The sequence below is a fragment of the Ornithorhynchus anatinus genome, chromosome 6 (assembly GCF_004115215.2).
Source record: "Ornithorhynchus anatinus isolate Pmale09 chromosome 6, mOrnAna1.pri.v4, whole genome shotgun sequence".
Lineage (NCBI taxonomy): Eukaryota > Metazoa > Chordata > Mammalia > Monotremata > Ornithorhynchidae > Ornithorhynchus > Ornithorhynchus anatinus.
In genome coordinates, this window is record NC_041733.1 from 45,471,220 (window position 1) to 45,485,565 (window position 14,346).

Consider the following 14,346-nt stretch of genomic DNA (forward strand, 5'->3'; position numbering starts at 1 on the left):
GTAATTTAGTATTGAATAGGTGCCCAGTACAGGATCCTGCACACAGTAAACACTCAGTACAGTCCTCTGCGAACAACGGGTGCTCAGTGTCGTGATCGGCACCCGGGGGGTTCCTGGTACAGAGCCCTGCATAGAGTAAGCACTCGATATACCTACTGTCGGTAATGCTGATGAAACCTTGCCCTTCCCCGAAGAGCGGGAACGAGAGGAGACCCAAATCTCGGAGGGGAAAAACCCCCCCAGGCGAAGCGACCCCGGCCGTGCGTGCGTTCGGAAGAGACGGAGAGACCGAGCAACAGGAGAGACGCCAGCCCTGGCCCGTATAAATATAGAATCCTTTATTTCCGGTTAATAGCTACAATACAGTTTCGACTAGATAATAAAAAGCGAGAGGTTCTCATTTCTTTCAGTGCACACGTTTCTCAGGCAGACCGGAGAGTACGCGCGCGTGCACGCGTATTCCCCCCCACACATACAGACACACGTGTCCAGGATGAACGCCCTAATCCCGGCCTCTGCTTGATTTTCCTTTAACCCGAGGAGGAATGGGCTTCCTGGCTTTCATTCGTTAATGGGCCCGACAGGCCAAGGAGGGGCTCGGCGCAAGGGGGCTCGGCCCCCCGCCTGGTAGCTTGCCCACCTGGCATCTCCATGCCCCACTCCCCTTCGGTTTACCGGAACGGCCATGGGCTTCTTCGGGGGGAGGGGGGGGCTCACTTTTGGGGCTCGGGAAGGGCTTCCTCCCCTTGGCAGGGGAAACCCAACCTGCCCCTCGCCGAACCTGCCCTGCCCTCCCCACCCCGCCCCCGGCTCTTTGGCATTCCCCGGCAACTCGGCCCCTGGGCGGTCTCAGCTCTCTCCGGGACAGCCCCTGCAGTTCCAGTTAACCCAGGGATAAAGCCCTGCCTCACGTGACCGCTCCCCCATCCGCGACGGGGTTCGCCTTCCTTCGGGCAGAGGGGGCCGGATCCCTCCCTCCTGGGGGTCCCTGCCCTTCCCCCCTAAAGGGGGACTCGGGACTAAGGGGTCAGCAAGTCCCCATCCTGGATTTTCCCAGCCAAGCTCCGGTTCTTTTGCAGACTGGGGGAACGCACGGCTGGGATCCTGTCCGGGCAGCTGCGGGGGGACTGTAGTGGCATTGCCCCACGGCTCTGCTCCTCGCTGCGGCTGGGGGCCTGAAACCCCACCTTTCCTCCTGGGGTCTCCCTGGTCGGCGGGGACAGTGTGGGACAGAAGCCCTCTGGGGACAGGGCCCTGCTCCCTCCGTGGGGAGACCTCGGTTCCCCTCCTGAACTGGGGCAGGCAGAGCCCGGAGGGGCCCCTGGTGACCACAGCCCCCGGCGGGCAGAGGGTGAGAGTCTCTACCGCTCTCTGCGGTACCCCTGGTGGGGGCCTGCCAAGTGGCGGGATCAGAGGCAGCCTGGCCCCTTAGGGCAGATCCCGAGAGGAACCGTATTGTCTGGAGTGTGGGTGCAGGGAAGGGGGTGTAGACACAAGGCCCTCATTTGGGCTGCCGGCTGGAAGACAGACTTGAGCCGTGGCCTCGCAAACCAGCCCGTGTCTCTGCCGCCCACCGCTCTGGGCGCTGACGAACCCTGCCGTAAGCTGGCAGAGGGGGTGAGGGCCCCCCAGGGATGGGCAGGAGGGAAGCCAAGCGGGCCCCGGGCAGCCCCCCCCAGTTGGGATCTGCACCCCCACGCCCAGAGGTGACGGTGACAGTTCTGCTGAGACCCCCGGCTGGCAGTCTCACCCTTCAGGACCCCGAAGCGGGCGGGGGCACCGCTCAGGCTCGGTCAGACGCTCAAGACCACACAGGGAACGGTAGGGCCCTTGGACGCCAAGGCCGGGCCCGGAGGTCTGGCCGGGGCCGATCGATCGGCCTTCGCCTCCGGCCTGCCCCCGGGAGCTCCGCCGGGACAGGGAAAGAAAAACACCAGGAAACGCGGGGCCGGGACGGGGGGAGAAAGGGGAGTCTCCACAACCCCGATTTCTCCCAACTCGACCCACTGAGAAAGACAGGGACCAGCTGTTCCCCCTGGAGTCAGACATGAATATCCCTGAGAAGTCTGAGCTTCGAGGTCACTTCGCATTACTCCCTCCCTCTCACACCTCCGTTTCGGAGAGCTGGCCCGGGCCCAAGCTCTTCCCCTACCCCTACTCCCCGACTCCTCACGGGGCCGCCCCCGGCCTCCATCCATCCCCCGTCCGTGGCCTGGGACGGACACCCCAGGGTCCCGTGAGCTGACCCCTGCCCGGCAAGCATCTGACGCGGCCAAGGGCCGGAGACCCCCTAACGGCCACGGTATCTTCCTTTAAAGGATCGCACGGGGAAGACCGCACTCTACCCTATATATGAATTGTTATATTGGCTCTTACTGAGTACATACATCGTCGTAACGATAATTAAATTAGGGCAAAAGACAAACGGAAATATTAGTAAAATACAGACAACACATATTCGTTAATACTTAGTCCGCCTTTCCACTTTCTCTGACCCCTGATAGAGAAAGAAACTTCCGACGAAATGGCAAATCGGGAATTCTCAGTGTGCTCGGATCTCTTCTCTTGCAGAGAGCTGGACAGAACCCCCTGCCTCTATCTGGCCAGGCAGGTGGGGGGGGGGCGCAAAGGGGGTGAGGAGAGTGGGGTCCTGTCTTTTCCAAAAGGCTCCTTAGAGAGGGGAGGCCGCCCTGGCCTCCAGAAAGCTATCCTGGGGAGGGTCCTTGGAAAGGGACCGGGTCCGAGGGGACGGAGGGCCTGCCAGGGGGCTGGGGAACGGCGGGGCAGAGAATGGAGCTGAGGCTTAATTCCGGCCCTTTGGCCGGACGGCGAGGTCAGATTTCACCGGCCGGCCCGAGCCGGGCCCGCCGAACTTTGTCGGTCAGCCCGCTCTCCCGAGTCTTCTTCTGGATCCTGCCGGCCCGCCGGGAGGGGCTGGGCGCCCCGGGGGCCCGGCGATCCCAGGGGATCTATCCCTAGGCGGCCGTTTGAAGAAGAGGCTCCGTAGAGTCATCACGTGAGGCAAACATGCGGGAATGAATGAGGCTAGCGCTTGCCAAGGGGATTCTGTTCCCATGGACTCCGCCGCTATGGCAGTGAGGGGAGGGTGGCGGGGTGCGGGGAGGTTGCCTTTGAAATCTCAGACTTTCTACTTTCTACCCCCCCCCTCAAATAAAGCCGCCGAGGGGATCTTTGGGCGGCACCTTCTGAGCCGGCCGATCCGCCGCTTTGGCCTCCGCGGCTCGACTCCCGCGGGCCGCCCCCGCAAGGTCTGACCCCTGATGGGGCAAAGGTGAGGGAAGCCTATTGGTTGGTTGGGGAGATGTAGGCGGGTGGCTTCTGCCCACACGGGATGATTTTGCTTGGTTTATGCCCAAGCTGGGGGCCGGGGCGGGCCTCCATTCTGTCACGGCCTCTTCGAGGCCGGCCCCCAACTAGCCCATCGCCGGCAGAGGGGGCGGCCACCCCCGGCCATCTCGCCCTAGGCCATCTGCCCTAGCACACGTTTCAGAGTGACGAGGAATAGCTCTCCCACTTCGGTCCCGTTCTCGGCGAAACCGAGCCCACCCGGAACAGATCTCTCCCTCTCCCAGGAAGGGGACGGGGAGGCGGGCCCACCCGTGGGCACCGTCCCGTGTTCCCGTGGCCAGAGCGGGAGTGGTCGCGTGGCCAGAGGAGGTTACCGGGCTGGTGGAGGCTGGTAGTTTGGCCAGGGATGGCCCCGGGGTCTGAGGAAGGCAACCCACCATTGGCAAGGGTGAGACGGGGGTGGGTGGGATCCGTCCCCCGAAGACTAGAGCGGGGAGGTTGGGGGTGCGTGTGATGACAGTGGGGAGGAACAGGAGCTAAATGGAGCCGAGACCGCCAAAAGCAGGAACAGGAGCAGGGAAGTGGGCCCGCGGGCCGCGGCGGCCGCCCCCCGTCCTCCCGTCTCTCTCCCAGCTCAGCGGAGGCCGGGAACGGGGCACGGGCTTATAGATCTCGTCAGGGATCACTTGCCGACACACGAGAGCGGCCGGGCCGGCCGGCCGGCGTCTAAGTTTCCAGCAGGGGACGTGGAGTCTTAGACCCCCCGGGTGCACGCGTGACTCCGCCACCCAACAGATGCCCACCCCCATCACCCCTAGGGACTCCCCAAATACCTGAAGTGGCAGGCGAGGGCTTCAGGGACCTCCCTCCTGCTAAAGACCCCGGACGATGGAGGGAGGGGGCGGCTCCTCGCGGGTCGGGGGGAACGCGGTCCCACATCCCAGCAGGGGGATGAGCCGCCCGGGTGTCCGGAGGAGTGCGTTCTGCACAGGTTTCCCCATCTCTCCGTCCGGGCAGTGGCCTGCGGGAGATGCCCGGTTGACAGCGGCACGATCCCCTCCGGGGGACGCACGGGCCGAGCTCCTTCTGCAGCTCGTGGAACTCGTGTCCCTCGGAAGCACGGGATAAACGCCGCCGGGTCGGGGCCGCCTGCCCGACCGCCAGCTAGGCGCAACGGCCCGGCCGGCCTCTTCGCGCGGGAGAGCCGGGGCTCTGGCTCAGTGGCTCCGTGGGTCGGGCGTTGAGGTGGGGAAGGGTGGTGGGATTCTTGCCCAGCTACCTTGGCGGACCTGTCCCCTGGTGGTCTGGCTCCTCCACTGACCCAATGCCTGGGCTCCCGGTGGGAAGGGGTCGGGTCTGCCGTGGGGGGCGGCAGGCGGCTGGCTGGCCCTGGCTAACCTCTTCCACTTTTCTCGCAGGTATGGGGAGAGGGCTTCGCTGAGGGGTTGGGGTGGGGGGCGTCAGGAGCAGTTAGTCTCGGCTTGGGGGTGGTCAGCGGGATCCTGAGAGGGCGGGGCAGAGGCAACTCCCTTTCTTCTCTTCTTCCTCTTTTTCCCCTCCCTGCTCCTCTTCCTTCTTCTCCCCCGCCTCTCCCCCACCTCATCCCCACATACTTTGTCCACAGGAGGCAGCCGGGGCAGAGAGGCCCGGACCGGGTCCCCGGGCGGGAGGGCGAGGGGAGGGGGCTACACTGGAGGGGCGGAGTAATGGACCACCGAGTTGTAGTCAGGGGGCGGGCTGTGGCACTCCAGGGCCGGGTCCAGCGAGAGGAGCGCGGAGTCCTCTAGGCCGAAGTCGAGGGCGCCGCCGGCCTCCAGCGGGGCCGGCGGCGGCTGGAACTTCATCCCCTCGCGGCCGCTCTCTGACAGCACCGACTCTTTGCTCTTGCTGACGGCCCTCAGCCTGCGGGAGAGACGGGAAAATCGTCGGACACAGAGAAGCTGGCGGGAGGGGAGGGAGGGGGCAGTCTCCCGGGGCCACTCACCACCGGCCCTGAAAAACTCGGACCCCTGGGGGAAAGGGGAGGAGAGATTGGGGGGGCGTTATCCCAGCCGCGGGGAAATTCAATGAGTAGCTTAAGGCAGGCCAAGCCCTTGCTAGGAAGAGACCCGTTCCTCGGCAAATGCCTTTCCCTGTGTCGTAGACTCGGCATCCTGGCTTGTCCACCTACGGCTTCTCTCCCGAGTCCTTGCCCATCCCCCCGCTCCCGCACCTCCGGGGGCTAGCCTTGCTGACTTTCTCCTCCTCCCCTCTGTCCATGGCAGAAGTTCAAACACTCGGGAGGGTTAGAGGGGACCCCGAGAAGGTCGATTCGTCCATCACCCTGCCCCTTGGCTGGTTTCCCCAGTGGGAGGGGGCCTAGAAGATCCTTCTTTCTGAGGATCTCACCCCCGTCGGCAGGCCCCTCCCACTCTGACCGCTGAATTCTGGACGTCTGAGGATTAATTCGAATTTTCCGTTTTGTAAATACTCTTGTGTCGATCTCCCGCGTTTGAATGCGTTTGAATCCTTCTGGGCAGGGACCTGCTCTCGTCCTGTACTTCAGCAGCGGGGCGGTTTTGTGGTAAGACAACGGGCCCGGGAGGCCGAAGACCCGTGTTCTGATCTTGGGTCTGCCACTTGCCCGGTGGATGATTTTAGCCAAGTCACTTCACTTTTTGGGTCCTCGGTTCCCTCATCTTTATAATGGAGATTCAATACCCGATGATGCTGATGAGAGCAATGATAGTAATAATATTTGTTAATATTATGTGTAACGATGTAATACTATGTGCCAGACGCTAGACTTAAGTGCTGGGGTAGGTACAAGATAACCCGGTTGTACCCAATCCCTGTCCGACATGAGGCTAACATGCTAAGGAGGAGGGTGAACAGAGAGGCATGGAGAAGTGAAGTGACTCGCTCAAAGTCACACAGCAGTTAAGTGGCACAGTGGGGATTAGAAACCAGGTCCTCTGACTCTCGAGCCTGTGCTCATTCCACTAGGCCACGCTGGCCTCTCTTCCCCTCAGACTGCGAACTCCATGTAGAACAGGGATTGTGTCTGCTCTGAATATATCGTATCTGCCCCAGGGCTCGGTTCTTTGTGAGCGCTTATTATTATTACTGTTATTACGCTGGCCCCAATCAACTTACGCCTTTCACTCGAGGAAGTTAAGAAAGTGTATTTTACTGCTATTATCCTCTCAAACACTTAGTACAGGGCGCCCGTTAGATGCCCAGTGGATACTATGGCTGGAAAGCTTGTCAGTCCTTATTAGACTCCTCGAGAACCGATTGACCCAGGGTCCCCATCCCGACTCTGACGCTTGCCTGCCGCCTGACTTCGAGCAAGTCACCGACCTCCCTGGGCCTCGGTCCCCTTTTCGATGAAATGGCGATTCGGTCCCTGTTCTCGCTCCCCCTTGGATGCTGAGCCCCGTGTGAGTCAAGGACTGAGTCCAGCCTGGTTGACCCGTATCCACCCCAGCACTCAGTACAATGCTCGGCACCGAGTAAGCGCTTCACGGACACCACCCTCGTTTTCAGGCGGTCCAGCGCGGGGATGACGCCTTGCCCTTTCGGATGTCACGTTATCCGACAGAACCAGTGGCCAGATGGACAAAACGCTGTTACTCGGGCTGCGCCGAGTGGCCTGTTCTCCCACCTTAGGGGCGGGGCCTCTTCCCTCCTGTATCTTGGCTTCATTCCCTGCTTCCTTGTGTGCTTTCTGGCCGCAGCCCTGTCGGTCCCAAGCCCGCCCCTCCGGGTGCGCTGTTTAATTTGCCGGGAATCCGAGTTGCCAACAGAGACGGAAAGAGGCAAAAAGCTATCTGTGGGCCCGGTCAGGGCGCCTCGGCGTGTGGGATGAAGGGAATTGGATTAGGGCTGCGTCTGCCCACACAACCAGGGTCTTTCCTAGGCGGAGATGTCCTTGGCTGCCCGGCTGGAGTCATGGCCTCGGGAGGCCGGGGCTCAGTCTGGGAATGACTCCGCCCCGGCCTAGATCGCACGTGTGTTTGAGGACGGTCTCCCAGAACACACTCACATGACGTTTGCTGTCTGAAGAGACGACAGGATGAAAAAGGTTGGGTGTGTGGGGCTGGGATTAAGGAGCCATGGCTGACAGAAAATGTACTTAGCTCCCGCCGCTGATTTTCTCAGTGCTCAGCTCTTAGAACAGTGCTTGGCACACGCTTAACAAACACCACCATATCATTATCTGCTGCGGGGGCCGAGAAGGAAACGCTGAGCGTCCTGGTGCCTTCTTGCTCTCTCCTTGGACTCCCGAGATAGGGGAATGGGGATCTCCGCTGATGCTTCGCTTTGAGGGCTGGGAGCGCTCAGCTGCTCCCTTTCATCTCGCCGACCACCCCTTGCTCACTGCCTTGCTCCCTCTTCACATCCAACAGATCACCGCTCTCCTTGTCTTCAAAATCCTCCCGAAAACACTCCTCCTCCAGGAAGCCTTCCCCGACTAACTTCTCATCTCTCTTCACTGTTTTCCTTCCTATTGTGTCGCCCACGCACTTGGGCCTCTACCCATTAAGAACTTAGGTCCCCAGCACTTATATTTTACTCAGTTGCCTCCCCTATCTGTTCCTTATTATATTATTAGTGGTAATAATAGTAATAGTAATAATAGTGTTATGTGTTACTATTGCCAAGCGAGTGCAGGGGTAGATACAAGATAATCAAGTCCCACGTGGGGCTTACAGACTAAGTAGGAGGGAGAACGGGTATTGAAACCCCATTTTGCAGATGAGGGAACTGAGGCACGGAGAAATCGAGTGGGTTGCCCAAGACCATATAGCAGAGCCAGGTCCTCGGACTCCCAGGCCCTGGATTTTCATGTCTCTGCCTCGTGCTAGACGGTCAGCTCCTCACGGGCAGGGATTGTAACTACTAATTCTGTTGCTCTGTGCTCTCCCAAGCTCTTAGTACAGTCCTTTACACATAGTAAGCGCTCAATAAATACCACTGATTGATTGGTCGTATCTATCTACTCTATAGTCACCTCCCAAATGCTTAGTACACTGGCAGTTTGGTCCCAACTCTTCCCCCAGCCCCTGCCCCGCTCCCCCTTCCTGCCCACCGGGAACTCCAGGGACTCACGCCAGGGCCATGATTCCATGGGGCCAGGACCGAATCTCCAGCCGCTTCAAACTCTTGATCTCGTCGGAGGTGAGTACCATCCCACTGTCAGATCCGCTCTCCTGGGAAGCGGAAGGATGGGGGCAGCAGCATCAGGGTAGGGTCCAGCCCCCCAGCCCCCAGGGGTTCGATTTCCCAGCCTTCGGGGATCCCCGAGTCGAGTAGCTGAGGCCCTGGGTGTGCCAACTTCCGCACTGGGGAAGACTTGATCAGGCCAGGGGCCCGTGGGCGAGCGGGCAGCGACTCCCGGTTTCGCGGGCAACCATTCAGTGGCCGCCGATCTGGATTACCAGCCCAGGGCCCTAGGGGATGGCCGTGGGGCTACCTCTTAGAGAAGTCCAAGTCGGGGGGCTGGAACCCACTGCCGAGGGTACAGCCCTCCGTCCCGAATGAAGCCTCAGGGTCCTTGGGACTCAGAAAGAGCAGGGGCAAGAAGAGGGGGCAGAACTCACTTCGGGCTTCTCCTGCTCCACCGGTACCTCGTCGAACGTCTTCACACTCAGTGGCCGCTTTTTGGAGCTGTCGCCGGGGAGGGCAAGGGAAATAATAATAACGACAACAGTGATTCTGTTGTTTGTAAAGCACTGACCGCGTGCCAAGCACCGTGCTAAGCACTGTAAGATCACCGGCTCTCACATGGGGCTCACAGTCTAAGTAGGAGGAAGCAGAGGCATTGGATACCCTTTCTGCAGATGAGGGAACTGAGGCAGAGAAGTTAAATGATTTTTACAGCAGACAAGTGGCGGAGGCGGGATTAGAACCCAGGTGCTCTGACTCTCTCTCCTCCTGACTGAGGGGCCTTTAGTAGCTGCAGGATGGTCCGGGTTCTGTTGGGGGGGGGTCTCACCCCTCCCAGGGGTTTCCCTGCTGTGGAGACCGTTGACCTGAGACCCCGGGGGGACTCCCACCCTGAAAACCCCCATTCACCCCGGAGGGTTCGAGGAAAGCCGAGCTGAAGTGAAACCCAGGCTGGATCGGCGACGTCGATAAGCGGACGGTCAGGGCAAGTCACGAGGTTAAACCCCCGGGAATCCCAGCGGACCCCGGCCGGCCCAGGAAGGACTCTTGGGCCCGCAGCAGTGTGAGGATTTCTCCATTTTAGAATATTGGAAAGGCCGTGGCCGAGGCCACGGACGGGAACTGTGGACTGTTGGGCTGAGCGCGAGGAGGTTGAGACTCTGCTCCTGTACTCCAAATGCCCGCCTGCTCGTGTCTCATTGCTCATCACCCTCATTCATGCTTTTGTATTTATTGAGCTCTTACTCTACTAAGCGCTTGGGAGAGTACAATACAACATTAAACAGATAAATTCCCCGTCCACAAGGAGCTTACGGTCTAGAGGACTCCTTCTTTATAGTTCTTATTTACATCTTTCTTTAGGTATCCGGTACTAATCCCCTGCCTGCTTTACTCCTAGATTCTGAAACTCTTGGGGAATGCGTATAGAACTAATAATAATAATAATAACACCACTATCATTGTTATTATTATCAATAATAATGATAATAATAGTTCCATTTGTTAGGCACTTACTGTGTATAGGCTACACACTGCACTAAAATAAGCACGGGGCAAATACAATCGGATCAGATCGTATCTAATCCACTGACTTTTTTCCAGTGTTTAGAACAGCGCTTTGTACACAGTAGGGATTTAGTAAATACTATCATGAGAAACAGCTAATGGAAAGAGCAAGGGCCTGGGAGTCAGCGGACCTGGGTTCTAATCCTGGATTTGCCGCTTGTCTGTTGTGTTCTGGCTAAATCACTTAACCTCTCTGTGCCTAAGTGTCCTAATCTGGAAAATGGGATTCAATACCTGTTCTGGAATCAGAAAGGGGGAAGCTGGTTCCCCAGAAGGAGGTTGATCGAGCAAGATCCCTGAATGGACTCGAGCCCCATCCCACCTGAAGGGTCAAAACCACCTAGTTTGCCTACATGAGAAGCTTGGCCCCCGTGATCTGCTTAACTGTCTGCTTTAGTCCCTTCCTTGGTGATCTTAGCGGTATTTGAAGGATCGACAAGGTGATGTGTGCACAGGGAGAGGTGAAAATTTCAGAAAAACACACAGTTGTCCTAGAATTGGGACGCCCCAGCTCCGTCTAGCTGGCACCCACCCCGACGTGCTCTCTGGAAATGTTTGGGCATCCAGGTCCAGGCTGGACTACGCTCAGATTAGGCCCTGGGACATTCTGGAACCCAAAACATTGACCTTGCAATTTTCTGGGGGGCTTTCACCTTGCACTCTCTCTTTAACTCCCTTCCCTGGGGGCACCCCATCCACCCCCCAGCTCTGACACCCCTAAAATGGGAACTGAAAACGGGAAGGCATGGGAAAACTTTACCAGCAGGAATGTTTAAGGGGATTTTACTGTAGGGATAATACCGAGAAGCAGTGTTGTCTAGTGGAAAGAGGCCAGACCTCAGCGCTCGGAGACCTGGGTTTACCTCTTGCCTGTTGTGTGGCCTTTGTCAGGTCATTTAACTTTTCCGGCATAATGATGCTGCTGATGATGATATTTACTAAAGCTTACCACTTGCCAAGTCTTGGGGTAGATGCCAGTTAATTAGGTCCCACACAGTCCCCGTCCCAATCTCAGTCGTGCTACAGTTTCCTCATTTATAAAAATGGGGACAGGATAAACATCCTACCTCTCCCTTAGAGCGTGAGCCCCATGTGAGACAGAGACCGCGTCTGATTATATTACATCTACTCCGGAGTTTGAAATAATGCTTGGCATCTAGTAAACACTTAACAGCTATCATAACTAACCTCTGGCCAGTGATGATGATTATAATAATAATGAAAATAACAATAATGGCATTTATTAAGCACTTACTAGGTGCCCAACTCTGTACTAAATACTGGAGTAGATATAAGATAATCGGGTCCCGCAAGGGACTCGTGGTCTAAAGTAGGAGGGAGAACAGGCATTGAATCCCCATTTTGCAGATGAGGACAGTCAGGCAAGGAGAAGTTAAATGACTCACCCAAGGTCACACAGCAGGCAAGTGGAAGAGCTGGGATCAGAATCCAGGTACTCGGGCTCTTTCCACTAGGCCATACTGCTTCTTATGATAAAATAGAGAGCTATATTTTTTCTCCCCACTCACTTGGGCCAGTGTGATTCCCAGCCCTAGGGCCAGAATGGACCCACTGCTGGTCTGAGCTCCGGTAATCAGGGAAGACCACCCCCCAACCTTCCCCCCGGGAGAACCTCTGCTCTACCAAGGACAATGCCGCTAGGTTTTCCTCACCCGGTTTCCAGTGCGCTCCAGCGTTTTCCGCGGTTGGTCTCTTCCAGAGGGTGTGACTTGGGGTTGAGACCTCCATCCGTGATGTTCAGGGGGATGTACTCCTTCCCTTCCTGGAGATAGAAACCAAAGGCCAGTTTTCCCCTGGGTTTACTCGCTTCACTTCTCCCTCATTTCCGATTCCTTCCTTTCTCGGATTCCCTCGCGCCGTTAACGTTTCCCCTTCTTTCCTGATGCTGGTCCACTGTCTCTCTATCCGTGAGCCTCTCCCCGATTAGATGGTAAGCTCCTCCCGGGCAGGGTCTGTGCCTTTGTATCTGATGGCTTAGTGGAGCGAGCACGGGCCTGGAAGTCAGAAGGTCCTGGGTTCTAATCCCGACCCCGTCGCAGGTCTCCCGTGTGACCTTGGGCAAGGCACTTAGCTTCTCTGGACCTCAGTTACCTCATCTGTAGAATGGGGATTAAGAGTGTGAGCCCCATGTGGTGGGACGGGAACCGTTGCCCGACCCGATTAACTTGTATCAACCCCAGTGCTTCGAACAGTGCTTGCCACATAGTAAACTCATAATAAATAAACCATAATTATTATTATAACTATTATCTACCCCACAGTACATAGTAAGCCCTTAACAAATACCGCAAAAAGAGAAGAGTGAGGGAGGTTGGATGGTGCCCGCTGGGTCACGGGAGACAACAGAGTCGCGATGGGGAGAGGATGGTAAGGAGGGTTGAACCATTGGGGGGCCTGACTAGTAGGGCAACCAGCATCAAGGTGTCTAAATATCCTGTTGTCAAGGTGGCAGGCTGAGTGCTGGGTTGAACGGACCACAGGGCTGACCCAGAAACACTGTTCCGCATGGCCTGATGCCCTTCAAGCTGCAGCTTCTGACCTGCTCCTGGGCTTTTGAATCTGGGGTGCCCGTGGGTACGTGAGCCTCAGAGATCGATTAACAGGAAGGCCCGGCGAGTTCCTGGAGTTGCCAGTTCTCACTTCGCCCTGGTCTGGAACAGGGTCTGTCCTGCCCCTTGCCCCTCTTACCCAGCCCTTCCGGCCCACTCGGCTTCTGAAGTGACCCTCTTCGGCATCTACAGCTCCTGCTGTCGCCTCCCTCCTAAGGGGGGCTCTCCTGGTCACGCGGCCAGTTTCGGAACAAGCCTCACCCTTCCACCCTCCACCCATCCCTTCCCTCTCTGCCAACCTCCCCGGCCCTGACGGCTGATTCCTCCTGTTTTCCCTGCATCCTCCCCATCGTCTCCTCCCACCAGTCAACCATTGCCCCGGGGGATCCCACTCCAGCCCTCTCTCCTTCCTAGTCCGTTCCTTTCCTCTCTCCCACTCTGACCCGGTCTGGAGAGCGTCTCCATCTCCCGCTGCTTGCTGCTCCTTCGACCGGGGCTCTGCCCCCAGCCCGCCTCATGGCCTCTTGGCATTTTAGCCCGGGAAAATATTTCTCCAAGGGTCACATCACTCAAACGCCCGGTGCCCCCTCCCGGGGGAAGGGGCTTGGCGGCAGAGTTTCTTGGCCGGGGCAGAGCATGCCGGCCGCTCAGTAAACAAGCGCTTGTGGTCAAGATTACTGGCTCTGCAGGGGGCCTGGGCAGAGGAGTCATGGCATTCCCGGCTGGGTTGTTCTCTGGGAAACGAGCATATTTATTTGTCGCTTGGCCGCCCCTCTAATGGCAAACATGCGTCCAGGGGGAGGAAGCACCAGGCATCTCTCAGGGGAAGTGATTTTCTCTTTCGGGTTCTGACTCACATCCCGAGGGTGGGAGGGTGAGCACGTGGGGGGCGAAAAGGTTGATGCCTGCTCTGGTGCCAGTCCGTCGGCTGCGAGAGGGGGCGTCCCAAGAATCGGGGGGCGTGGAGGGCAGGAGGGCCGGGTGGGGGCTACCAGATGGGAAAGGGTCGGGGGCTGAGTGCGGCCGTGAGAGGGTCCCTCTGGGCCCAACATCAGGAGGTCAGCCCCCCTCCCTGGGGACCAACTGCACCTTTAACCCCATCCCTTCCTCCACCTTGAGAACAACAGGCCCCACTGTAACCGGACCCCCTCTCCCAACGATCACCCCCACCTCCCGAGGCCCGACGCCTGCCAGCTGCCCTGATCCCCACCGTTCTTCAGGGAGCCACGTCCCCTCTCCCGCCACCCCCAACTCCACCCTTCCAGGTAGAGATACCTGCTCCTGGGCTTCCTAGGGGGGCGCGGGCCCCGAAATCACCCCTTGGGACCGGACCTTCTGAATTCTCACCCCTATCTCTTCACAGCTGTGGCAGCAGAATTGGGTCTGGAGGTGGGTGGAGGGAGGGGAAAGGGGGGGGGGGGGGAACGAGGCTAGAGCCGAGGGGCCGTGGGGAAGCCTGTTCCGAGGTCACCGTGTTGCCAGTGGAAACCACTTAAAAGATGGACTTGAGAAATAAAGAGCTTCTGTGATTCAGAAAGGCCCGGACCGGGGGCAGGAACCCCAGTCGGCTCGGCCCCCGTCTAAGTTTCCGTCAGTCTGGGCCAGACGCGGACGGGCGAATCTCCATCTCTGAGATGGCACGTCCGGGGCCGGAGCGGGAGCCGGGGCCTCCACCTCCAGTGGGCTCCCCGCGCTCCGGCTCACCCCGAGGGTGGGCCCGGTAGAGGGTTGGGGGGAGGGCGTCCGGGTA

The 14,346-nt window shown here is 58.5% G+C and overlaps 1 protein-coding gene across 2 annotated transcripts in view; it reads right to left on the reverse strand.

Moving 5' to 3' along the window:
- Positions 1-316: 316 nt before the first annotated feature.
- Positions 317-14,346, reverse strand: part of LOC100090796 (vascular endothelial growth factor receptor kdr-like) — a 156,029-nt gene continuing 141,999 nt past the window's right edge. For both annotated transcript variants that reach the window (XM_029067183.2, XM_029067184.2), the window contains 4 exons: positions 11,700-11,809; positions 8,895-8,961; positions 8,404-8,504; positions 317-5,211 (listed from right to left, as the gene is read on the reverse strand). In XM_029067183.2, the coding sequence (XP_028923016.1) occupies positions 4,995-5,211; positions 8,404-8,504; positions 8,895-8,961; positions 11,700-11,809 (495 nt within the window). In that variant the 3' untranslated portion in view covers positions 317-4,994. The remainder of the gene's footprint in view (positions 5,212-8,403; positions 8,505-8,894; positions 8,962-11,699; positions 11,810-14,346) is intronic.